The sequence below is a fragment of the Anser cygnoides genome, chromosome 1 (genome assembly GCF_040182565.1).
Source record: "Anser cygnoides isolate HZ-2024a breed goose chromosome 1, Taihu_goose_T2T_genome, whole genome shotgun sequence".
In the NCBI taxonomy this organism is placed as follows: domain Eukaryota; kingdom Metazoa; phylum Chordata; class Aves; order Anseriformes; family Anatidae; genus Anser; species Anser cygnoides.
Genome location: NC_089873.1, coordinates 110,922,310 through 110,947,074, shown reverse-complemented (window position 1 = coordinate 110,947,074; position 24,765 = coordinate 110,922,310). Strand labels below are relative to the sequence as shown.

General features: G+C 42.5%; 1 protein-coding gene and 1 long non-coding RNA gene across 3 annotated transcripts in view; one reads left to right on the top strand and one right to left on the bottom strand.

The window, feature by feature from the left end:
* Positions 1-687: 687 nt before the first annotated feature.
* On the bottom strand, positions 688-4,379 carry LOC136786450 (uncharacterized). 2 transcript variants are annotated; one of them, XR_010825144.1, is made up of 2 exons: positions 4,240-4,379; positions 688-3,746 (listed from the first exon to the last, which is right to left on the bottom strand). It is a non-coding gene; the product is annotated as an uncharacterized lncRNA (long non-coding RNA). The 2 variants fall into 2 exon arrangements; XR_010825145.1 differs by having other exon boundaries at positions 3,106-3,746; positions 4,119-4,258.
* Positions 3,746-24,765, top strand: part of ADAMTS5 (ADAM metallopeptidase with thrombospondin type 1 motif 5) — a 47,249-nt gene continuing 26,229 nt past the window's right edge. The window contains exons 1-2 of the mRNA XM_013182709.3: positions 3,746-4,845; positions 16,073-16,205. Of these exons, the coding sequence (XP_013038163.2) occupies positions 3,943-4,845; positions 16,073-16,205 (1,036 nt within the window). The 5' untranslated portion in view covers positions 3,746-3,942. The remainder of the gene's footprint in view (positions 4,846-16,072; positions 16,206-24,765) is intronic.

Below are 24,765 nucleotides of genomic sequence, written 5' to 3'. Positions count from 1 at the left end.
TGCAATTACAGGCATTCTTAACACCTAAACAACAAAACCTGAAGAGAAATTAATTCCCCAAAACAAAGAGTTAATCATACTTAAGAATTAAGTTCCATGGACAAAACCAAAGGCTGAAATGCAGCCTTAATGAAAGCAGTTTGCAGAGTCAAGAGGACTGCATCTTTTTACATCAGGATTGAATTTGGTCCAAAGTGCACAAAACTTTCGTTGTGTCTTAAAGCTAATTGAGGATTTGTGGGTCTCTATCTCTCAGTTGGGAAAGGTCAGTTTTGTGATTTCCAGGTCAGAACTGTTTGACAAGGATTTAGTGCCATCCACAACTCAGGACATGCTAACAGGCTTTCTTGTTTAAAGGGTGTGCTGTAACTGTAAAAAGAGGGCAAAACTGGGAGGAAAAAGAAGACAACTTGTTTAAGTGATTTATCCTTCAACTTCAAGAGTCTCACACTAGAAGAGGCTTCGTCTTGTTATATGAGGCATGACTGACCTATCTTTCCACTGTTGCACTGCTGAGTTATTACAGTTTCGAAATGTAAATAGGAAATACTTCATAATCTATGGGGTAATCTGCATGGGTTAATTTGTATCTTCCTGGAAAACCTAGATCCTTGCCTGGCGAAACAGGATGTTGTGGAAAGTTAGCCAGCTTTTCATCTCAGTTGGGAAATCAAAGACAACACAGCAGACAAGCAATGAGACGCACCATTTAATTACCGTTAACTCATCTAAGCATTTCTCTTTTTCCTAGGCTATATAGCTGGACAGTTGGAATTATGCTGTAGCATAGGAGAACATTATAGTGGCCTCTTGTGTGCTATATGCCTATTCATGGACAAACTAACAGTTTTTTAATGAGAGTTTCTGAGGTTGTTATCCAAACTACATTCTGTATCCCAGACCTCATCTTTAGCGCCTCTCCCAGAGGTATTGGGCAGTTTGGACCCAAACATATATGTGAATCCAGGACTTGATCAGGTCCCACTGAAGTCAATAAAAATTTTGGTGTTGCTGCACACTAGGCTTAAATGAAAACTAAAAGCCATCCAAGAAAAAGTAGAAGACAAATTACAGGTTCTTCTTTTAATCAAAACATGTCTTATTCTTCTCTGTCTTTGCCTCCCTTTAGAGCGAGAGAGAGAAGAGAAAAAGAAAAAAAAAAGAAAAGGAGAAAGAGAGAAAAAGAAAAAGAAAAAGAAAAAGAAAAAGAAAAAGAAAAAGAAAAAGAAAAAGAAAAAGAAAAAGAAAAAGAAAAAGAAAAAGAAAAAGAAAAAGAAAAAGAAAAAGAAAAAGAAAAAGAAAAAGAAAAAGAAAAAGAAAAAGAAAAAGAAAAAGAAAAAAAGAAAAAGAAAAAGAAAAAGAAAAAGAAAAAGAAAAAGAAAAAGAAAAAGAAAAAGAAAAAGAAAAAGAAAAAGAAAAAGAAAAAGAAAAAGAAAAAGAAAAAGAAAAAGAAAAAGAAAAAAAGAAAAAGAAAAAGAAAAAGAGAAAAAAGGAAAAGGAAAAAAAAGAAAAAGGAAAAGACAAAAATATCTTAACTTTATAACTTTAAAATAACTGAGAAAATGTTTAAATTTGAAAAATGTTGAGTAGCGTTGGATCAACGCCCCAAAAATGTCATGTGACCTTCCTGATACATAACTGAGTTTTGGCATTTACTGACTCCAGTCAAGAACTTTGGTGATGGCAAAATGCTGAAATGCTGAAATGAAAAGAAGTACCAGAAGTCTGAGAAATGAACTTTTGTTTGCAGGTATCACTGTTTCCAGAAAAAAAAAAAATGGGAAAAGAAAAAAAGAACACCTGCAAAACTCTGGTGCGTTAAATATTTCATAAGCATAACCCCAGGGCGATCTAATTAAAGATTGGGTGTATGTTAATGTAATCTTTTACCCGGGAATATTATTTTTTGAAACGTTCGTGGCACCAGTTAACCTGTTCTTTGCAGAAGGGCTAGGCTCTGGAGGTAGAGCACCGGTGTGCCACCCCAGCGCACCCCACCACCACGGGCCTGGCCCCGCATCGCCTTGGCCCCACGCACATCGGCCCCTTGCAGCTGGAGCCGTCGGGCCGGGGGGGTTTTGCAGACTCGGGCGAGGCTGGGAAGCTGCCTCCCTCTCGGAGTCCCGCAGCTACGGAGCACCTGTTCCCGGCACCCGGCTCGAGGCACAGCAGGAGCCGAGAGCATCCTTGTGCCTGCGGGGGGACAGAGGCACGGAGAGGCACCGGCTGCTGGGGGGTGCACCTCGGCGGGGGTCGTGCACCCCCTCCTCTGTCCTGAGCGAGCCGCTGCCCGTCTCCTCTGCCTAGGGGCAGTGCCAGCGTGGGCAGGGCAGATGAAAAAGTCAGCCCGGACGTCTGCCCTTTGTGCTGTCCTGTCGGAGCGCGGAGCCGGGAGAAAGGGGGCAGGGGGGCACGGCGCGAGTGGACGCGTGTGTCAGCCCGCGGGGGATGATCTAAGCATCTGAAGTCATCCGTAAGGTCAAAGCGAGCGCTAACTCTTCCCCGCCCTCTCTCCTCCTCGGGGGCTCGGGGGAAATCACGGTCCGCCCAAACTAGATGACAGCTTGCCGGGACTTAATGACAGCCTGGGCGCAGGGCGAGCCGCGGCCGCGGAGACAAAGGAAGGGGACGACGAAGCTCGGCGCTGCCGCTGGCCCCGGCAAGGTGCGGGGGCAGGGGACGAGCCCGGGGGGGCAGCCCCGGGGTTGTGGGAGCCCGGGGGACCCCCGGACGGCTCCGGCCGCTTCCCGCCCCCCCCCCCCCGGCAGCCGGGTGCGAGGCTGGCTCAGCCCCCCCCGAGGCTCCGGACGAGCGGCAGCGCCGGGAGGTAAGCACGGCCCGAGCGCCCCCGGCCAGTTGTGAAATATCAAACCGGCGGGCGCCGCTGCGGCTTTAAAGCGATTCAAAGGAAATCTGGTGTTTTCCGTGCACAAACATTTTCGGCCGCTCGCTCCTGCCCTCCCCGGCTTCCTCCCTCTCGCTCGCTCCCCTGCCGCCCTCTCCCTCGCTCCCTCTCCCTCCTCTTCTCCTCCCCCCGCGCCTTTCCCCCTCCCCTCAAGTTTCTCTCCCTCTGTCTGATTAAATGAGAAGGAAGTGTGGGAGTGGTGGTTTTGAAGCTCTCCCTTTAAGAGGCAGCCTGCAGTGACGAATTGTTGAAATTGCCATTGCAGGATGGCATTCCGCTATAAATTCATTGTTCCACCTCCTCTCATCTTCACATTTCTCTCCCTTCTCCTCTTGTTCACATCGGCAGACTGGGGATAACAACAACAACAACAGAAAAAGATAAAGGGAGGGGGCTCGCACAAAATTCCGGGACGTTTTCCGCTTCTTCGACTTTTTTTTTTTTTTTTTCCTCCTTTTTAACCATCATCTCACCGGAGACGATCGAGACGACTTTTGGTGCCTGATTTTCTTCTCTCCCCTTCTCCTCCTTCTCTTCAAAACAAAAGGGGGCAAAGGAAGGAAAGGGAGCCACCGGAGCCCGAGAAAGTGCCGAGTCGCAGCAGACCTGCCCCCTGCCCCTGCCGCTGCCGCTGCTGCTGCTGCTGCTGCTGCTGCTGATGGTGATGATCCAGTGACTACAGCAGAGAAGTGCAAGAGGAGTGGGAAGTGCTCAAACTTCTCCGCTTGCCGGCTCCGAGCCTCCTCTCCTCCTTTTCCTCTCTCCCCCCCTCTGCCTGCCCACCAGCAGCGATTTGGGATTTTCGCCTCTCTCTCTCCTTCCATGTGCTCCCGGCTCTTCCCTGCAGAGAAACACAAAGTTCACACGCGAGCGGCTTTTGTTGACATCCTTACCTCTCCCACTCACACTTGACTCGCGCTCGGGAGGGACACCTCGCCTCTTCTCTCTCTCTCTCCTCTCCCTCTCCCCCTCTCCCTCCTTCTCCCCGCGTTCCTGTTATCGCCACCGCTGCTCGCTCCGCCGCCGCCGAGCCAGGCATGCTGCGGGGGCTGCTCTCCCTGCTGCTGGCCGCCCAGCTGCACCTCGCCGCGGCCCAGCCGCCGGCACCTGCCGCCGGAGCCCGGCCGCCGCCGCCGCCTCCCCCGTCCCGTCGTGGCCCTCCCCCGGGGCCGCCCCGCGGGGCCAGCGGCGTCGTGCGGCGGCTCGACCCGACCTACGCGGGGGGCGGCAGGGCGGGCTACGTGCTCTACGCCGGCGGGCGCCGGTTCCTTCTCGACCTGGAGCGCGACGAGGCGCTGGGGCCGCGGGTCGGGGCCCCGGCGCGCTGCTCCTACCGCGGCACGGTGGACGGCAGCCCCCGCTCCCTCGCCGTCTTCAACCTCTGCGGCGGCCTCGACGGCTACTTCGCCGTGGGGCGCGCCCGCTACACCGTGAGGCCGGCGCGGCGCGGCGGGGAGGCGGCCGGCATCTACGGGGAGGGCCCGGCCCGCGTCCCCCACCTCTTCCGCAGGGACCGCTTCAGCTTCCAGGCGCTGCCCGCCCGCCACAGCTGCGGCACCCGCGACGCGGTGGCTGTCGAGGGGGCGGCGGGGGGCGGCCGGAGGCGGCGGCGGCGCCGCTCCGTCTCCCGGGCCCGGCAGGTGGAGCTGCTGCTGGTGGCCGACGCCTCGATGGCGCGCAAGTACGGCAAGGGGCTGCAGCACTACCTGCTCACCTTGGCCTCCATCGCCTCCCGGCTGTATGCGCACGCCAGCCTGGAGAACCACGTGCGGCTGGCCGTGGTGAAGGTGGTGGTCCTGGGCGAGAAGGAGAAGGGGCTGGAGGTCAACCGGAACGCCGCCACCACCCTCAAGAACTTCTGCAAGTGGCAGCACCAGCACAACCGCCTCGACGATGACCACGATGAGCACTACGACGCCGCCATCCTCTTCACGCGTGAGGTAGGTGAACCTCAACAGCACGACATCTCCGATGGGGTGACCCGACAGCCGCTCGCCATCCCGCAGGTGTCTTGGGATGCTTGAGATGGAGTCCTTGGTCTCTCCCATGTCTGGAGGCCTACCTTGGAGCCTCACCTGGTGGTTGCCTTCCCACTCATGCCCTTGGCCTTTTGGTCCCTGTGTGACCAGCACCCACGTGTACCACCGCCAGGGATGGATGAAGTGGGCCCAGATACCTGACACGTTGAGGCCATGTCTGTGCGTGTGCCCTCCCCTGCGAGGTTGTCCACACCGCGGTTCTGCGGTCATCCATGTCAGTGTGGTGCTGGGACTTCTGCCAGGGTGGGGAGGTGGCAACCTGTCTGATCAGGGGGCTTGGCTGGCGCCGTCCAACATAACCCCGCTTGAGAGATGACGGCGTGTCCTTCCCTAGCAGGCTTTTCAAACCTCTCTCTGGGAGGTGGTCTGCGCAAGGGGCTGGCAGCGCTCCCCGCCCTGTGTCAGTCCCCACATGAACCCATTCTGCTGTTAGCAAAACTGCAGAACACCTTAAAAGTACACGCGACTTCCTTGCTGAGTGGGTCGACACGCTATTTCCAGCATGAAAGGGTAGCTCCGCTGCAGTGGAAGCCAGCAGCGCTTGTGGTTCGAGGCTGGGACGTAAATGCAAACCGCAGGTAAACAGAGCTGGAGAAGTCAAGTGAGTTGGGCTGCTGGTGAGGGGATGCAGCCTCTTTCCTGTTCCTCAAGTGAGAAGTGGGTGTCCTGAGCAGCTGCGGGTCACATCCTACCAGTCACCCACGCGGAGCTGTGCCTCGCTCCCTGCCCGGTTGCTAATTAACTGCATTGCCAGAGGTCGTTAAGGGACATTGCTGTAGTAGACATGTGGTAGAGTTTATGCAATGAAGTTCTTCTGTAAGAATATTCCCTCAGCGGTCTGGGTTTGGTGTTTTCTTTTTTTATTTTTTTCTTCCCCAAGTACGAAAAAAATAACTGCATGACTTTCCGTTAGTTCGAGCTCTCCTGCTTTTCTACATCACAGGAGCCTGCCAAAAAGGATGCCTTGGATGGTTTGTGGAAGGAGTTGCTCCAGAAGTGGGGAAAAAAAGTGCCTGGCTTGCTTTTATAGCTGTAAATAGTTGAAACATTAGGTTCTGTGTCAGTCAGGCATCAACTTGTGCAACAGGAGCCTTTTTTTGGCAGTTTAAAACCCATCAGTTCAATTTGCAAGCTTTCGTTTTTTTTTTATCATTACAATCTGAATGAAAGCAGGCTACCTAGGATGGGTCATACTGTTCTTATTTTTTGCTATAAACATCCTTTTTAATGGGTTATTAATTAAGCTTGGGCCAGAATCCATCACTCTTTCACTAAGGGGTGTGTTTCCCTGCCAGTATTCCAATTTATTTCCCTGGGTTTTCTTGTGATTCAGAAACTCTTAGGGTGGCAGACTGTCAATCCTAACGTTAATTATTTAATTTAGTTGGATTAACGTAGGATGTGGCTTTAAAGTGCACTTGCTTTACAGGTACTTATTTGTAATTCTTTGGATGGATGCCCTCGCACCAGAGTAAGAGTGTGCTGATCAGTAATCCACTTTCAAAGACTCCAGAGTAATGCATCTTTCACGCGTAGAGTTACTTCTTTTCGATGCATGTAGTACGTAAACTAAATGTCGCAGTGCCTGTGATAACCTTCCCCTCTTAAGATGCAAATACCATTTCTATTGTTGCTTAGGGACATAAGTACATTGCAAGAGAAAATCACAGGCCTCAGTTTGCCTGGCTTACATTTTAATGCATCTAACAGTGCAATCCAGTCTAACTTAATCTGTTTTAATGATTAGCTGCGTGCACAGGGACATTGTTTGGCATTGTATTTCAGTATTTGGCTCAATGAAACTACAGGACTGTAGTTTCTCTCTACATGTTTTCATGATGTTCTTTGTAGGGAGTCCACGCGATTGTTATATGCTTACAGTCAAAATGTCAACATGAAGCTATCTGCTCTTCCTGGAATGTAAACAAGAAAAGGGTTAAAGAATGAGAAAGGAGCAGAGATGTTTCCCGTAGAAAACAGCCACACTTTGAGCTAAAAAGAGATTTTTTCCAGTTTAGCTTTTCAATGAGAGTGGCAGCAATTGGCAGGAGGATCCAACTTTTACAACTATGTTTTGAATGTATGAAGTGCGTTGCTTAGCTACGAGACGCCAAGCCATGGCTGCGTGTTTTGATGGGCTCTGAATACCATCATGCTAATTTTTGAACATCCAGATGTCTTCCTCTAAATGGCTTGTTTTTGAGGCACGGAGTAAATGTGTGAGGTACATTTTCCATCTTTGTTTACTAACTGAGGCCACCTCGAACTTTGTGTCTCTGCGTCAACAGAATAATATTTGCAAATCGTTTGTCAGTCGAACATGTGTCCTCAGCTGTATGCAACTGTTTATGTGGAGCTAGAACCTGAGTTATGCATGCCTGTTGCTGTACAAGTCTCTAATATAATAATTATCTTTATCCTGTATTGACATTGACTTGGGTGTTATTTTGACACCAAAAAAGGCTCACTCACAGTTCAGCACCATCACTTCCTCCTCTTCTGTTGTCATTACTTGTTTAAAGATAAATGAATAACCATTGATAGACTAAGAATGCTGGCAGCTCTCCCTTATTATAAAATTAGTACTAGTGGTTCAAATCATTATCATCATCATTCATACTAGAAGTATTTCCCATGGAAAAAGATTTTTAGAGGGAGATTTACTCATTCTGGATTAAAACGTCTATTCACTTTTGGTCATAATTTAATCTGAAAAGTGTTTTAAAGCACTCATGCTGCAGAGTATAATAAATAGTAAATAAACATGAGCATGAGTTCAGTTTTGGGTGATACAGGTGACTTGTGTTAAAACTAAGGTAATGCTCTATATTGCTATCAGTGGGGGCACAGACCATGTACCTGTATCCATTAGCTGCAGTGAATCCCATATTTACTCTGTAACAACCAGAAAACTACAGTAACGTCTGGTCATTATTATCACCTGTATAGGAGACTGCAAAACTTCAGTGGATGCAGAAATTATCTATTACTCAATATTGCAGAAACTCAGTCGGGCTCCACAGTGATTATTTTAAATTCCCCATATCTAAGTTTCCCAATCTGTTATTTTGACCTAGTATGGCCTGTATCAAGCACAACGGTGGTCTGACTTCTCAGTACTGAAATATAACAGAAAGGTAGTAATTTTCTGATAAATCCTGTGAGAGCCCTCATTAGGGCCGTATGGCCTTAACAACCTTAGAGAATACATGGAGCCCCTGCTGTTCAACTACCTCGTGGCTGAGTCCTTGGCAGGAGCTGTAAGTCCATAGGGCACGTGGATCCTCAGAGAATCCTCCACAGAATACAGAGATGCAAGGGTTCAGTCATCTGGAGGACAGGCAAATCCTCCACCCTGTGTGGCAGTAGAGAAACGGCTGCATGGTGGGAAGGAAGAAGAGCTTGTAAACCCCTGTTCCCCTAGAGATTAGCTCACGTTGTTCTCCGTGTCAGTGAAGTCAACAGCAAATTTCATCTGCTTTGGACTCCTTTATTGTCAACAGTTCTCTGAAGCTGGAAACAGGTTATCCTCAGTCTTCAGGTCTTTACCAATGCAGAAAATACGTGCCAGATTATTTGTCATAGTACAAAAACATATTAGTTGTGACTTGCAAACTGCACTTGAACTCCAACTGTTCTTTTCTGAGGTCCAGCCTGCTCTGTAATTATCCTCTAGAATTCTTCCAATCTATTTCATTAGTGACTCTTAGTTAAATTTCAAGTGAACTATTGAGTGCCCTTGGACAAAATCCAGTTCTCTTCCTTTCCTTTTCCCCCAACTCTGAATCATGTGAAAATTAAAACACATATTTCTCACAGTAGATACAGGCAATGAGAAAGAATACTTTCCTAAGTGCTTGCAAGTATCATCTGTGACAGTGCCATCAAGCCTGGCTCTAACACAAAGTTCATACTAGAGCCAAAGGCCACTGTCCTGCCTTTTTCCACACAGTAATTACATGGGTCCTGTGTGTGTGATTTAGTTTAACTGTCAATCGGACAGTGCTGTTGAAGTTTAACAGCAAGCTTTGGATTATCTCAACTCAATAGATAATAATTTAATTGAGTGGAGCACATGCTTTCTTTGGCTCTGGTTCTTTTTTTTTTTTTTTTTTTCTTTTCTGTATTATCATTCCCTCACAATTATTATCCTGTATTAGTAAAATAGGTCACCGTACCAATTGTCAATAGAACATATTTCACTAATGATTATTTTTATTACTTTGAGGAAATTATAATGTGATATCGATCAGTTTTGTAGGTTTTTCACCAGTTTTGTTCCAAATCTATTACTTTTACATAATGTCCCAGGGAAAAATAAGGTGGGACATTTTATTTGTGTGGGAGAAGTAGTATGATTCACGCCAACCTACAGAAATTGTGTGGAGTTTCTGCACTAAAGATTTATGGGATAGGAAAGCTAAATCAGATACCAGCCACCTGTTTCACATCTGAAATTGTGTTTGCCCTTCCCCTCCCCATGCAAAGTGCAAAAGCTTTCTGTGCTTTTTGTCAATATATTAAAATAATCTGTGCTTTACATAATGCTACTGCATTTTCTTTATATGCTGTAGGAATAAAAGTAGTTTTGTTACTTTGTCCATTCAGAGCACAAAGACTTAGTCCAGTTTAGACCATTTCTAATACTTCACTGCAGGGTGTCCTGGGATGGCAAGGGAAGAGTAAGAACATGTCTAAATTACCAGTAGGTCTCAACAGGACATCAGAGATACCTTGTATTTTCTTGAATTTCTCCTCACCTGGAATTCAGAAAGACTACTCAGTATTCAAATACGCCAAACTTATTCCTGTCTTTAACTCAGTAACGTGAAAGGAAGATGACTTCAGTTTTTAAGTTAAACTACTGAAGGAAAATATATAATTTTTAGTTTGTTAGGTATGGCAGTTATCGCCACTCCTGTGTTCCCCAAAAGTTAGCCAGGCTTCATTCTTTCCACTCAAAATATAGTAGGGGATGACAAAGCAGTGTCTCAGCAGGTCTGACTGGAGTGGGTCTGACCGCTTCACAGCAATGGCCAGGCCTGCTCCCTTATGCCCCTACCTGGATGTCCCCATCAGCCAGACCCAGCAGTTTCTCAGGAGGAGGACTTCTCACAACAGGCTTCCTCCAGAACAGCGTTGAACCATTTGGGCTTGTAAAGTCTCGCTTTTTAAGTGTCATAGTATCAGTTGAAGGGTAAAATAGACCGTTCCCTAAGTACTTTGTTTACCAGTTAGCCCTTGTTTCCAGTTTACCGTTAGTGGTCTGTCGATTTCAGTCTTGCACTCCTTTTGCCCTCCAGACATCATGCTCTCCTGGGGTGATACTGGTAATCCTTTCTGTTTGGATGAGCCTTAGTCTTTCTACTATCTTCTGTTTATTAACATTTGTCTCCAAATGTGCTGTTCCCTGTTGCCGCAACATTAATAAACTTTCACCCACTTTCCGGGGTTGAGCGCGGGAGGACGGATTTGTGGGTCCCGAGTACGGAGCGACCCCACCCTCCTTTTATAGGCCTGCGGTGAGAACACTTGTGCAGGAAGTTGGAAAGTCGTGTTTAATTCCTTCCTCTGCCTGAGGGATTTTAGGTCTGTATCGCCCACCTCCCAGGAGAGGTCCTTAACCAGTAGGTTGTAAGCTGTTCCAGGTGTTAAGGAAACTTTCCATCCCTCTGACCAAAGCTATGTCACTGTTTAGCAAGTAATTCAAGATACATGTGGTGGAAAGGAGAGAAATCATGACCTGAAGCTGCCGATTGGAGTGCACTGCTTCAAGCAAGAAGGCCTGTGTTCCCAAAGCGTAGGGAAGACTGTTTCTGCAATTTACTGAAGGGCTGTTGAATGTAAATTACAGAAGTAGTCTGAGGAACAGGGACCAAAAATGAGGTCCCTCCATCAAGTGCTGGAAGCACTAACTGCAGTCTGGGCTACGAAAACCTTTGGCACGTGGGCTGCAACAGGAGGATCCCTGACTCCCCGCATGCACAGACGCATGCATGACTTCATTGCAGACCATAGTCTGGTGGTTAGGGCACTTTTCTAAGAAACATGCTTCTATGTGTCCTCATCCCTCAGAGGAATTTGAAGCTGAATCTTTTGGGGCAAAGTCTTTAATTGCTGGGCCATCGTAATGAAAGCAGAAAAACAAGCAAGCAAACAAACACAGAGATATAAAAGCTTTTAGCTGTGATTTAAAAGAAGGTGATGTGGAACCGTGTCCGATAATCCCATCTCATAGATACGGTCTGAGAGCATCTGTAGGCTGGGGTTCCCACAAAGGACAAAGGCTGAGAAACACTAAGTATCTGCGCTTTAGTATAAGCTAAGTGCTAAGCTGCTCAGGACTGTAAAACTGTGGTACTTTGGGGCCCATAAGGTCACAAGCTACAAGCCCTATGAAGGATAGGGAACTCAAAGACCAGGGGACACATGAGCCAGTTTTGTTCTTCTGCACTTATATTCCACCAAACTGTTTGCGTTGGTGCTTAAATAATGTTTTGGATCCAGTCCACAGGCTCTGGTCTAATATCAGGTTCCACTAAACAGTTTATTCTCATTTTTAAGGCTACTGCACAAATGAAAGAATTTCAGGTGTAATAAATGAGCTGTTTCAGCAGGGAGCCACGACAGTTATCTTCATTCACAACAATGCCACGTATACTTGGCTAACAGCCAGCTGTTCTTGATGTACTTACAAATGCCAAGAAAACTTGGCCTCTAATAGGCTGTCTAATTAACTACTAGTCTTATGATGTACAGCTCATTTTTCCTAAGTCATTCATTTGCCAAAGCTTAAGGCTTAACATCTATTGTCTCCCGTGTAGCAAATGCATTTCCTATTCATTCTTCTATTTTGAAACTACTGTAATCTAGATCAAAAGCCAGACTGCATTCCTTCTTTAGAAATATCAAGAAACACTTATCCTTAGAAGTTTCTGCTGCTGTTTGGAGGCAATTAAATGAGTATTCAAATCTGAACAAGCAACCAACTTTTTAAATGGAAGCTACACACCATGGAGAAATAATTGTTCAAAACTGATTTTAAGCATCATGTGACTCACTGCTGTCCTAGTGCTTTAGCTGGAGTTTGAAAAATTAAAGAGATGCACATGGATTTTCTTAGATTACATCATTATATCAGGGCCTGTTTTTGAGAAATTGTTATAAAGGGAAATGAGATCTTTTAATGTCCCAGAAACTACTTCAGAAGAGTCTGAAACTGCATTCCAAAAATGTCCAGGAAAACTAAAAATGCAGGTATTGATTCTGTTAACAGATCATCTGTGATGTCAAGGAGGTGTAAGTGAATAGAAACTTTGCCATAAAGATCTAAATGAGTGGAAGTGTAAACAGGTGTGATTTTCCATAAGAAAAAAAACATGCTCTTGGGAAAGACTATGTAACTGGGGAATGAGTCAGGAAAGAAAAGACTCAATAGTAGAATTTTCAGAATATTTGTCTCAGAGGTGCCACTTGATACATTTTAATTGCCTGTGTAGTATGTACCATGGGATGTTATGAGAAGAAATATAGTAGAGTTCAAATCATACAGAGGCAAGAGAAATAACGAATAAGTGAGACTGTGAGTTGAGAACACAGTGGAGCCAAGCCCCGGATAATCTGCCTGATTATTGACAATGTCAGCATTAGTTTAAAAAGTTCATCTCGTGCAGTCACTGAGGACTGACATCTGCAATCAAAACCAGAAGGCTCTGTGCATGTTCTCTGTTCAGAGTTTAGTCACACACTGCTCTGTTAGCAGATGGGCAACCTGTAGACATCCCTCCAGTAACAACTTCATGCAAAGAAGCTAACACCAGAAAATATTTCCTGTCCCTGTTTCCAAGACCCTTTACGATGTTGCTCCACCACTGCCCAGCTGGAATTCAGTAGCTGGCTGCAGGACTACCCACGCTCTTGCTCAGCAGTCCAGATGTGGTCACTTAGCTGGCTGAAGGAAATGCAGTTTTACTCAATCAACCCACAGCTTTCTGTGCACAGTGAAGATGTTCTCCTCTCTTCTCCCTTATGGGATCTCTGGTCCCACACCACCACCTTCCCGCTATCTGAGGACAACCATTTTCCAGCTGCCCATGGGAATGTTGCAGGAGCTAGGTAATAGGTGGGATATTCTAGGAGTGACCATTAACTAATAAACTCCATCAAGAAATTCACTTTATCTGACCTGAAGTTCAATTATATCTAAAGAAAGCAAAAAGCCTGCTTTGTTATGTCTAGACAACTATTACACAAATGAGCTTGAAAGTTACGAGTAAGATGTTGGGATGTTTGTATATGTGTCACACTCTGGGAAGTTATGGAAATGGAGGAACAGCAGTTTGATGAAGTGACTGGGCATGCAATATAGTGTAATGTCAGTAACACATAACATATGAAAAGTAACTGAACATTGTTATTTCCTTTTGTGGTTGCAAATGTGCAAAGCTATTTTTTTGATGTCTAAAGAAGGTGGCACAATACAAACCCATGCATAGCTTTGGAAATTTTTAGAGTAGTGTTACTACCCAGCCAAAAGTCAGTGTAGATGCTTATGATTAACAGCCCTGTCATAACTTTCCAAAATCCACAGATCCCATCAGAAGTAACTCTAAAAAAGTTTCTGAGATTGCCTATTTGGAAAGACTGTATTATTTTAATTATACTCATGTTGTTTAATCCAGATAGTCACTGTGAGGTCTGGTTGTGTCTGCTGGTATAGCTCCATAGCCATATCACTGGCTTAGTTTCTTCTTGTATACAAATGGAAATAAATCATGCACTGGCACGAGGCGTATGTGTGCTGATATAGTTGTACCATACTGGGAGTAGTCCTGATGTAAGCAATAAAGAGTAATAAAGACACCCTAGGTACAACCGAAGAGCAAATGACATAGAATCTGCATGTAGAGACAAGGCCCGAATTAATGTATTTTATACCATTCTTGGCACACTCAACATGAGAGTAGTTCAGACCTCCTCTAGTAAGTTGCTTTCTGTCTGATTTATGTGCGTTTTGGTGTTTGCATAAGAATTTCAGTTCAACTACTTGTGTGGATTCAGTTAAAATTGAACTACTATAAAGGTATCCTACTTCCTATACAGCTTACACTCATTCATTTAGACCAATTATATCACCATGAAAAGGTATTTATACTGGTACAATGCCCATGTGTTTTTCTGAGTTTTGTTACCTGAACTATGCTGCTGTAGGTAAACCACTTAAAATCGCCTTACATAAAATGTACCCTTAGGTTGAAAGGGCCAGGTTCAGAGTGGTGCATAGAGGGCTAAATTGATACAAACCTAAGCAAAACTAACACAAGTTTAAGTATTGCATCTTCCTTGTTGAATATGCCCCAGATCATAGACAGTATACTAACATGACCTCAATTAGGGCCTCTCCGACCTTGGTCCAGAAATGCTGTAAATGATAATATTTGCCCAAATAAAATTTGAAAAACTATATTTCTTTCAGAGTACTTGGAAACGTGCATCCTTATTCTGTATCTTCCCATAACTGGTGCAGATTCAGAAGCAAAGTCTGGGGATCTATTTGGATGCCCAGGTTAGAGAGGGCTCTGACATAAATACAATTCCCTGCATATTATCTGCATTGCTGCGGAGAGGAAGTTTTGCTTAAGCCATACCTGCAAAAATTTGGGAATTGAAATATTTTTGAACTTTATTCCTTCTCTTCTGGTAAGACTGTTTTGTTCATTGGTGTTTTGGCATTTAAATCTCGACATTAAGTAGCACCTAGAGTGCACTTACAGAAAAGAGTTCCCAGACACCCAGACACCTGGAAGCTGGAAGAACTGATCAGAAGTTCTTGCTCCTTATATGTAATATTGGATGTAATTTGAGCTTGATTTTTTTATTATTTTTTTTGGTAAAGAAATATTCCCTCAAATTATCTGTTAATTCAGTGTTTTCTTTGACTTCAGTGGGACTTGAATGCATTTTCAAACTTGCATGCATTTGAAAGTGCTATAATCAGTGAATATTGTTGACCTGGAGCCTCATACAGGATATCTGCAGATGGATTAATTGTGAAAGGTTTCATTAAGAAATTCTTTATAAAAGGAGATCTGAAGGGAAGAACAGAGTCTTAAAAATGAAGGGGAAAAAAGTACTCTTTGATCATTTTGATAATAACATTTGATGATACTGTAATGCCTTAAAAATGACACTTTCATTCAACCACAATGAAAAATCTAGGAGTGCTCCAAATGTCATGGTACCTACTTTTCCTTTTCAACCAAAAAAACCCCTATGTACATCTGTCTATTCAAACTGGTATTCTTTCCTCTGCTTCAGCAGCCATACTGAAAAGTTATTACTGACAATTAAAACCCTGTATGTCTGACCAAAGCTGCCTTTTTCAGTAGTAGTGGTATCCTGGAATGGAAAGAAAAAAACTAGTGCTACGTGCATAGTTTCTGGAGACACCCCATATCTGCAAGTAGAAAGTACGTGACCTAGCCATTGAGCTAGTAGGACTAGGAATCAAGGGGGTTTTACACTCTGTCCTGTCACTGACTTTTTAAGCAACTTTTGAGAATTGCTTAAATACTTGGTATATTGGGTAATACATTATTAATCATTGTACTACTTGACAGATGTGACATGAGGTTTAATATATAACAATCTGATTTCTTTAGGTACAAGTATAAGACTTGCCTTTTGAAAAGGAAGGCAAACTGTAGTTCAGGAACTGATTAGGAATATGAAACTTGCTCTCAGTGTCTGGGTTCACCTTCTGTAAATAAAGAGGATATTTCTTCTATTTTTATAGTCAACGGATAAATGTTTCTGTGGCATGTGTTTTGTGTACCTAGCTCAATGCAAGCTTGAGCATCTGTATGCAGAAATACAAATGTAAATAACAATAATTAATTATAGATCATATCCAAACCCCATTAAAGTCAATGAAAATTCTCCCATTGACTTTAGCAGGGATTGGATTGGGACATCATGCTTTTAAACTGCATTGAGATCTTGAGTGAAAACTTCTTTTGCTGGTTTTATCCGGGTTCTGCTGTTTGCAAAAGGCTAGTGACTTTAGCCTATTCTTACCTATGGGTGTAAAAATTTATTTTAATGACTTTTTTTTTTCCTTCCTGGTCAGGATTTATGTGGGCATCATTCATGTGATACTCTGGGAATGGCAGACGTTGGGACCATATGCTCTCCTGAGCGCAGCTGTGCAGTGATTGAAGATGACGGCCTCCATGCAGCTTTTACAGTGGCTCACGAAATTGGTATGTAGTGCCTTTTCTGTTCGCTTGCCAAATCAAACACTTGTAACAGCTGCATTAGTAACCAAAATACTTTGCAATTAATTCCAGATTTCCCCTGGTCCAGATACTCGCTTGGGGATTAAGGCTGTATACATATGCACTTCAGGGTTAACTAATAAGGGATCAGAAGGCAAGTGAAGGCGCACAGTAGGTGTTTCCTTTCTGACAGTGTCGTTTTTAAGTAGTAGTCAGAGTGAAAATTCAAAGGCTGCTGCTACTGTCCAAAAATGTCAATACATGTCCCTCCAGAGAAGGCGTTTAGCTTATTGGCTTACCTGTTATAATTCATATTTGTTTAGTATACACAGTGGAAAGCAGCATACCTTTTTGAACTACTTGCATGCTCTGTTGTTTTGAAACTTTCTTGGGAAGGTGTACTGCCTGCAGACAAGGCTTTAGTGGAAAAGAAAAGCAGAATTCTAATATTTTTCTAATGGTATTGAAATTCCACCTTTATAGTAAAATGTGGTACTAATCTAAATCCTGAAATAAGTGAAGTAGTATTTAGGTGCTAAAGATTTGTTTAAAAAACTGCTTAACTTCAGTTAATTTCAGTCTCCACTTCAGTGCACAGCAATTTAATGTAGCAGCCTTACTTGTACCCTTCAGAAAGATCTAAGATAGAATTAGTGACAGAAGAAATTTTGTATTCTGGCATTATACATTCCTTGAGGGAGACTGCTGCCATCTTGCTTATTTTTAATTTACTAATGTTTCGTGACCTGTATTCACTGGAAATACATACGGTATGTGGGCTATTCATTTTGGTGAGTGAACAGCAATTTAAAAGTGGAGAACATTCTTTTTTCTTTTTTTTTTTTGACATTCTTGGAAGGAAATAACAAGGAAAGGAGAACTTTGAGAGAGCCAATTTCTGAATTGCCTTGTACCTCTTGCCAAACCAAAGTAAAGTTTGCTTTGGGAGTATCATTGCAATAGTTCAATTTTCAAGTAGCTAGCAGGTAGAGCCTAAGAGTTCTGTGTTTGCTATATACCTGGCTCAGCAAACAGAGGTCACCAAGTATGAAAAATCAGCTTGCATGTTAGTATCCAGGCCCTTCAGTGATTAGTGATACCAACACTACAGCTTACAGTGCCTCTAAGAATTGAGGTCAGAAGCTGGAGAGGGATCATGTGTTGCATGAAAGTATAAAATCTTACAACACAAGGAGTCCCCAGACTAGATACTTTATTTCAATAAACAAGATGGTTTGGTAATAAAAGAAAAGCTCTCTGAAATTGCTAGTTTGGAGCATTTCGAGATAAGTACAGCAATACATCAAAGACAGCTTAACAACAGAAGAGTTTAGTGGCATCAAACCTGGATGACATAAAGCTGACAACTCGTCATGAATCTGATCTAGAACTGGGACAAAACGACAGATTGGCTCACTTAGTCTATCAAGCAGAGGCCGCCAATCTGATAGAGGGACTGCTTGTATCTTCTGACATCCATAAATGATATTTACTGCTGACAGTTTGTGGGCATTGTCATAGTTGTCTGAAGGACCTTTTTGGGACGCTCGTGTTGTATTCCTGTTGTGTGAAGCCATGGGCAATGTGTCTGGACTGTCATTTTATCAACAATAGATATATATGCAATGGATTAAAAATGAGAAACATAGATCAGTCAAGATAGGGATGAACAGAAAATATGCATATTATTAGTTTGAATTCCACTCAAAGAGAATGTAAACACAAGTGAATTATTTTTAGTAATCTAGAGGCACATTTTTGAAAAAGAGCCATTTTCATACCTTGGAAGTTTATAGGAATCCATAAAAGCTATAATTTTCAATGTAAAAAAGGCACGAATTGAAACAGTTCGATAAATAAGTACCCTAATGGACAAAAAAACTCTAGTTTGAGGTTGTTTAAAATAACATCCTTTTTTTTTCTCCTCACCATAAGATTTGAAGAAAGGAGGGGTGTCAAATCACAGAATGACCTTTGTGTGTGTGGCCTCAAGTGGGAGATGTTTGGAAGAAAACACAGCTAAAATTGCTTGAGTACTTATATTAAATTAAAGGTCAAAAAAGGATGAAAAATTGAAGTGTGGCACGGATACTCTTTAGTTAAGCACTTTGAGGAAAACCTTACTTTATTTTATTTGGAGACCACATTTCTTCTTCCGATCCAGAAGTCTTAAAGTTCCCGCTTGTCCTGTGGGTAGAGTGTAGTTTTAATTTTACAGCAGCTTAGTTATTCAGTGGAGTTCACCTTGCAGGGTAGGAGATGCCCTGCAAGACAGAGGGGATTCTCAGGACTCAAAGCATAAGCTGCTTCTTTTTGTCAATATGAAGAGCAAGGTGAGCTGCTAAGCATACTGGAGTCACTGTCTGCAGTTTTTTAAATAACTCTGCCATGTGTGCATCTGTAGTAGATGCAGCATCATTAGTATGGACTTGTTCCAAAGAAAGGCTGTGTGTCCTTACTTTGACTTCAAGGTGACCTGAGTGCTCCTGTTTCCTCTCTGAAGGATCCAAGAGCATTTTTGAGGATTGTGTTCTTTCCCTGGAAGGCAACCAAAGTAAATGGAACTGCAGCTCAACCAAACAGGACAATGCACAGCCCAAGAGCTCAGGTTGGATACATGCACAGGAAGCCAAAAAGCAGCCTGCTGCGGAATAAAGCGTGCTGCTTGAGTTGCCAGGGTTTCTACCACATTATGTATTAAATGTTTATTTTATTCCTTTTAGAAAAAATAGATGGATTTTGACTGGTGGTTTTTGAGGGGGAGAATATGAATGAGCAGCATAAACAGGCAAGATCTCTGAAGAGCTGTAAACAAAAGCACAGAAAGAAATAGATACAACCAAATTCTTAGTACACTGGTTAGATGACAATAAGATGTGAAGACCTGTCTATAAAGATTGACAAAGCATCTAGAACCCAAATCGTGTCCTAGTTGCATGTAGCAAAATCAGGAATAATTTCTGTCCAGTGTCAAGTGCATAAAATGAGGAAAATATAACAAAAAAACAGTACTAACAAGGGTATCTTGCGGCTTTGAAAGTGATAATGTGGTCTCTCCTCAGAATGAAGAGTAGCAGTGCTTACATCATAAATGTTATTTTAAAATCATAGCCTGTCAAGACATTCAGCCACTAATGGTAAATCCATATACAGTTATTTTCTCACAGGGGACGCATTGTTTTCAGTTTAGACAGTAGTAGCTTTGCTGTCACAAAAACAGTCTTTTGGATTCTTCCTTGAAATCATGAGTTCAACTCCATGTTGTGGCACAGAGATGTCTTATGGGACTTTAAGCAACTCCATAGTATGCCTCCATAGCTCTGCACTCCATAGCTTCTGCTCAGAACTGTCTTAGGCACAGCATATAGATATTCTCCAAGTCTTTGTTATCATCAGACTACGGACTATAAAAAGAAAAAAATGTTGCTTCATTATTTCATGTACTTCCCTGCATCACAGAAACATCTGGAGTAAAGTGTTAAAGAACCCATGATTACCCATGATCTCAACATTTATTTAACATTTTTTCATAGGTCAGTGCTGGCATACTGCTAATCCATATATCCCTTACTAAAATAACTGTCAGGAAATAAAAATAACTGATTTTAATTTTTACTCCAATACTCTAGCCTTTTGATAGGAGATTTTATTGCTTTTATGATGCTGAATTATAAACCAGCCTGTGCATCCCCTAAAGATCTGTAGTATAACATCTTCGAAAGATACAATCAACCCATTTCAAGTTACGTTGAAACATCTCTCATGGTGGGATATACGCAATATATGACAATTCTCTGTTTAGAAGCCTGGTGTTGTGTTTTGTCATGCAGTAGCTTTCAGAAGGCTCTGATGACTTCAGCCCTTCCTATGCTGGAGTCCTGCATGCTTCAGTGCAAACAATCCACCAGCCTGGAGGGTGTATCATCTACAAAAACAAAATAAGAAGAGTTCAGGAGAAAAGAACTGGAGCTACTGCCCATTTTATCAATCGGTAATTGAGATACAGAAATTTGGTGACTGCCAAAGTCACAAGCTAAGTCTTAAGGAAAGCCAAGGATTAAATTTGCATCTTGAGTTTCAATCTACTCCTTAAACACAAAAGCATCCTTTCTGCAGTCTTTAAGCAGGCAAGACTCCAGTTTAGCTCAGAGAAAATTACATGAGTTTAATAACTTAAATTACATGCATCTTTATTCTTTCCATCAATCTTAAAGATTATTTTTTTTAAGAGGGGATACAGAGAAAGCTCTGCCTTCTTGTGCATTTGACCTTTGCAAAGTTCCTATTTCTCTGTTATGTAATTGTGCTGGCATGCTATTACTCCTTGTATCCTCCTGAGTAATATGGTTTACTGATCTTCTTTCCAAGTATTTTATTTTTAGATTATAGCTTAAAAAATTCTACATGGAACTAATTAAACCTCTGTTCATTAATTTTCTTTATCTCTAACATGTGACTTTTGAGATAGAAAGACTAAAGGGGAGACATAAAAGCAGTCTTCAAATATATCTAATAATAGTTGCAAAAATTTACATAATAAATTATTCTCCATGTCCACCTGGGACAGCACAAGGGGTAATGACCTTTGCATTGCAGTAGGGGAGCTTTTCTTTAAGCATTAGCCAAAGTCATCTAACCATACAGACAGTTCAGCACAGGAACGAATTGCCTTGGGAGGCTGTGAAATCTCCATCAGTGGAGGCTTACAGGAGTCAGCTGGCCAAACAGCCATGGCTTAGGGGATGCTGATCCTACCTCATGGCGGAGGGATGGACAAGATGACTTTTCAAGGTCTCCTTTCAGCCTCATTTTTTTATGGTTGTGTGATGTTATTCCAGCCTCCTCTCCAGCTGTGTTACATAGTTGAACACCTAAAATCAAGGACCTGTACAGAAACTATAACTAGAGAACAACATTTTTAGTGGCAAATCTTTTTCTGTATGCCATCATTCTCTGGCATCTACCATCACTGAAGACAAAAATAACATGAATGCTGTCAACAAAGTGTAGTGATTTTATTAAAGAGCACAATTTTATGTAAGGAAACCATTTCAGAAGTGAGGTATCGCTCCTGGAGTGAACTGAGGCAGTTCACTAAAATACATCAAAAATACCATTATACAGAGTTCTGAGTGGGGTTGAAAGTATTTCTTCAGGGCCTGAGCCTGAATTAGAGTTGTAGAAAGAGGGCCATGTATACCACATCTAACCTATGTAAACTTTACTAAAAAAAAATGTATGACTCTGACCCTTCTCCAGGAGAAACTGAAACCAAGAACAATGTGTATGATGTTTAAGTAGTAGTCTTGCTTTTGATGTACATAGGAGAACCAAAAAATACTCTAATTCCCTGTTTTACCACACGTGGTCATTTTATATACACTCAAAGTAATTAGATACAGAGTCATCTTTTCTTTGCCACTGCTGAACATTTAGCCCTTTGATTTCAAGGCTGTCAAGATAAAGCAGATAACAGAAAGCTTCAGACTTGACAAGTACAAATCTTTTGTAGCCTTTCATTTCAAGGGGGATACATTGCCAAGGGCACAGAATCTCAGAGGAACATGAAAAGATGGTGAAGGATATTTGACTTTCATATTATGTTTCTTTCATGACAGACAAAGTTTAGGCAAATATCCAGGTAATGATAATTAGGCAGAGTTGCTTTCTTAAAACAACAAAAAAGGGAGTGTGAGAGAAAGAGTGTAGAGTCATCCAAATCTACTCTGATGACATACATCAGCAGTATTATTTGATTCCTTCTCTTTGAACCTTTTTCAAGGTTCTATTTTAAATTCTGTTAGCAGCAGCACTTGATTTAGGCTCTCATCAACATATCCCCTTTGATTAAGAGAGAAGATGGGGAGTCAAAACTTCATGAGAGGTGAAGAGTAGGGCAGAAACTTTAAACGATGTTTCAAAACACAAGTATCTGATGTACAAAAGGGTGCTGGTTAAAAGTTTTGACTAAAAATTCCTCATTTGTCCAACAACTGTGTGATTAACTTCAGTTATATGCAAGGCATAATAATTGTTCCACCTGCAGCACACATGGTGATTAAATCTAGCATTTTTAGTGAAGCTGAGCCAGTTTGTAATGGCCTTTGTGTGGATAACTGGAGATAGGGAAGGAGGAAATTGGTATGATATGGAAAAAAATGAGTCCTCAGGACCTGAATATGCTTGAGCTTTTCTTTATCTACCATGTACTGCTGAGTCCGACTAGATTAGGGATCTTTGCCTTCTCACCAACTGTGAAGCTATCCTGAAGAGAAGCAAAGGGGTTGAGGGCAAAATTCTATACCAGAGACTTCAGGAAGTGACTCAGACACAGCAGCAGCATTGCCTGAGTTTTCGGAGGTTTTCTGGTGTTATGTTGATCTTTGTATATGTGTAACCTCGTGAAGAATTGGATTAAACAGTGCGATGCTTTGAGAAGCTGCTGTGGATTCTGAAACATCATAACATGAAGCAAAATAGGTGGAGCAAAATATCAGTATCTGTGCAACCATAAGGGAATTGAGAATGAAGCAGGGTTTTGCCTAATGTTTCAAAACAGTCATTGTCAATACAAGTTCACTTTGTCTGTGTGTGCCTGAACCCACAGTCTTCCATATTGCAGAATAAAGTAGGGATATTCTTTCCTCCTTGGCAGATAAACACTATCATGTAGTTTTTGTGAAGTCAGTACTCCAACCATATAGAGGAAGGCAGAATTACCCAAAAAACAGGCAGCAGGCAATGTAATGTATTCATTCTTCCACTATCTACTCTCCTGGAGTGCATTCATTTACAATGCGCTACAGCAAATTATATTCCTTGTGAGTTACTCTGAATGGGGAGACATGAAATGGGAATCACCACATCCCACTTCATTAAAATCTTGACTTCTCTTCTACATGGCCCATAGCATAGCAGATGTAGCATGGACCACATCTTTTAATGATAATTTGAGTCTTTGTGGTCGCAGTGGTTTCTATTGCCTAGTCTGCATTGCCTGGACAGAATCTTGCCTGCAAATTGTCTGTCTGACTGGGGTTATGAATCTGTGATCTCCCACAGAAGTCTGTTATAACAGGACATTTCAGTAGAAGTTTGTTTTGTGTAAAGTCTGCAGGACTGGTGTATGAATGTCTGATTGTGGCTTTTTTTATGTCTGCTCCTGAAAAGAAACTGCACTTCAGACTATTGTTTCTTTCAGTCCGAAGAATTCTTTTAAGCCAGAAATATTAAAAACTGCCTCTGGGCTGGGGATTTAAAAGAGAGAGTGATTTTTTTTTCCTTTCATAAGTGATGGATAGCAGTCAAAGAAAAAGAACATTGGAAGGAAAGTTCAAGTATGAAGAAAGGGGAATAGCCGGTTTTACATTCTGTGCATGTTTTTTGTAAGCTTGTGTAATTCAAAACACTGCTGTTTTGTAAAAAAAAAAAAAAAACAACAACAACAAAAAAACCTTTATTAATTGTTATTGCTTAGGTTCATCATTTGTTACTCAAAATTCCCATGACTTCAAAAGGATTTCTATCTATGAGTGATACCAGTGTGCAGTTCTTAATGAGGAGCCAAGTACTTGCACAAATTGGAAAAACAGTGCATGCAGAAAGAAATGGCTTTATTTTAAAAGAGTTACTGCATGCAATCTGTTATTAGAAAAGGATAGAGCAAGAGGGTTGCGCAGAATGCATGGGGTGGTGATTAGACCAAGGAATGTTGAGCCAGGAGGTTCCTGAATCCTGATCCCAGGAGATACGGTGACTCACTGGGTAACCTTGGGCAAGTCACTTGACCTTCTGTTGTACCTCAGCCATCCCCACTGAAAATTAGGTGAAAGGCATGAGCTCACTAAAAAACACGTGCTTAATCTGCACTGAGCTTTTCTAAGAAAACAAATTACAATGGCTGTAGCATTTTTTAATGTGCTGTATCACTTTGCATGTGTGCTGTGGTCAAATTCAGTGCAAGAGCAATACTTTGGTATGCTTTTCAGATCAAGCTCTAGAGATCTTGGTATGTCCATAAACAAGGGTGTTCCCTCCAAAAGAATGAACCATCATGATTTACATTTTAGCAAAAGCTGGCCTTTACTTGCCATACATTGGTGCTTTTTTTTTGCTTTCTGTATTACCATGCTTGAGATATCAATGAGATTATTGTAATTTTTGCACACTATTGACTCAGAGAACCTCTACAGATAGTCTGACAACATATTTTAAGAAAATTCGGAAATATCCAAACTTTTGTTTTGCTTTCCAGTGCTCCTGGGAGGAAAATATTTGCTGTATAATGTGCTTTACCACATTTCTAACATGGTTCTGATGTGCTCCAGATTTACCAGCAGAGCTCTTTGCATCCTGATATTTAGCGAGGACAGAAACTTTAGTTGACTTGCCATAAATGCTTTGGAGTATTCCCACCTTAATTCAGGAATATATACCCCATTCCTACCAGATGCAGGAATTCTTTTTGATCCCATTGGGGTTATTCCCTGTTGGGCTGTAGTAGGTGTTGGCCTTCAGTAGTTGTTTGGGTAAGGAAGCTTGTGCA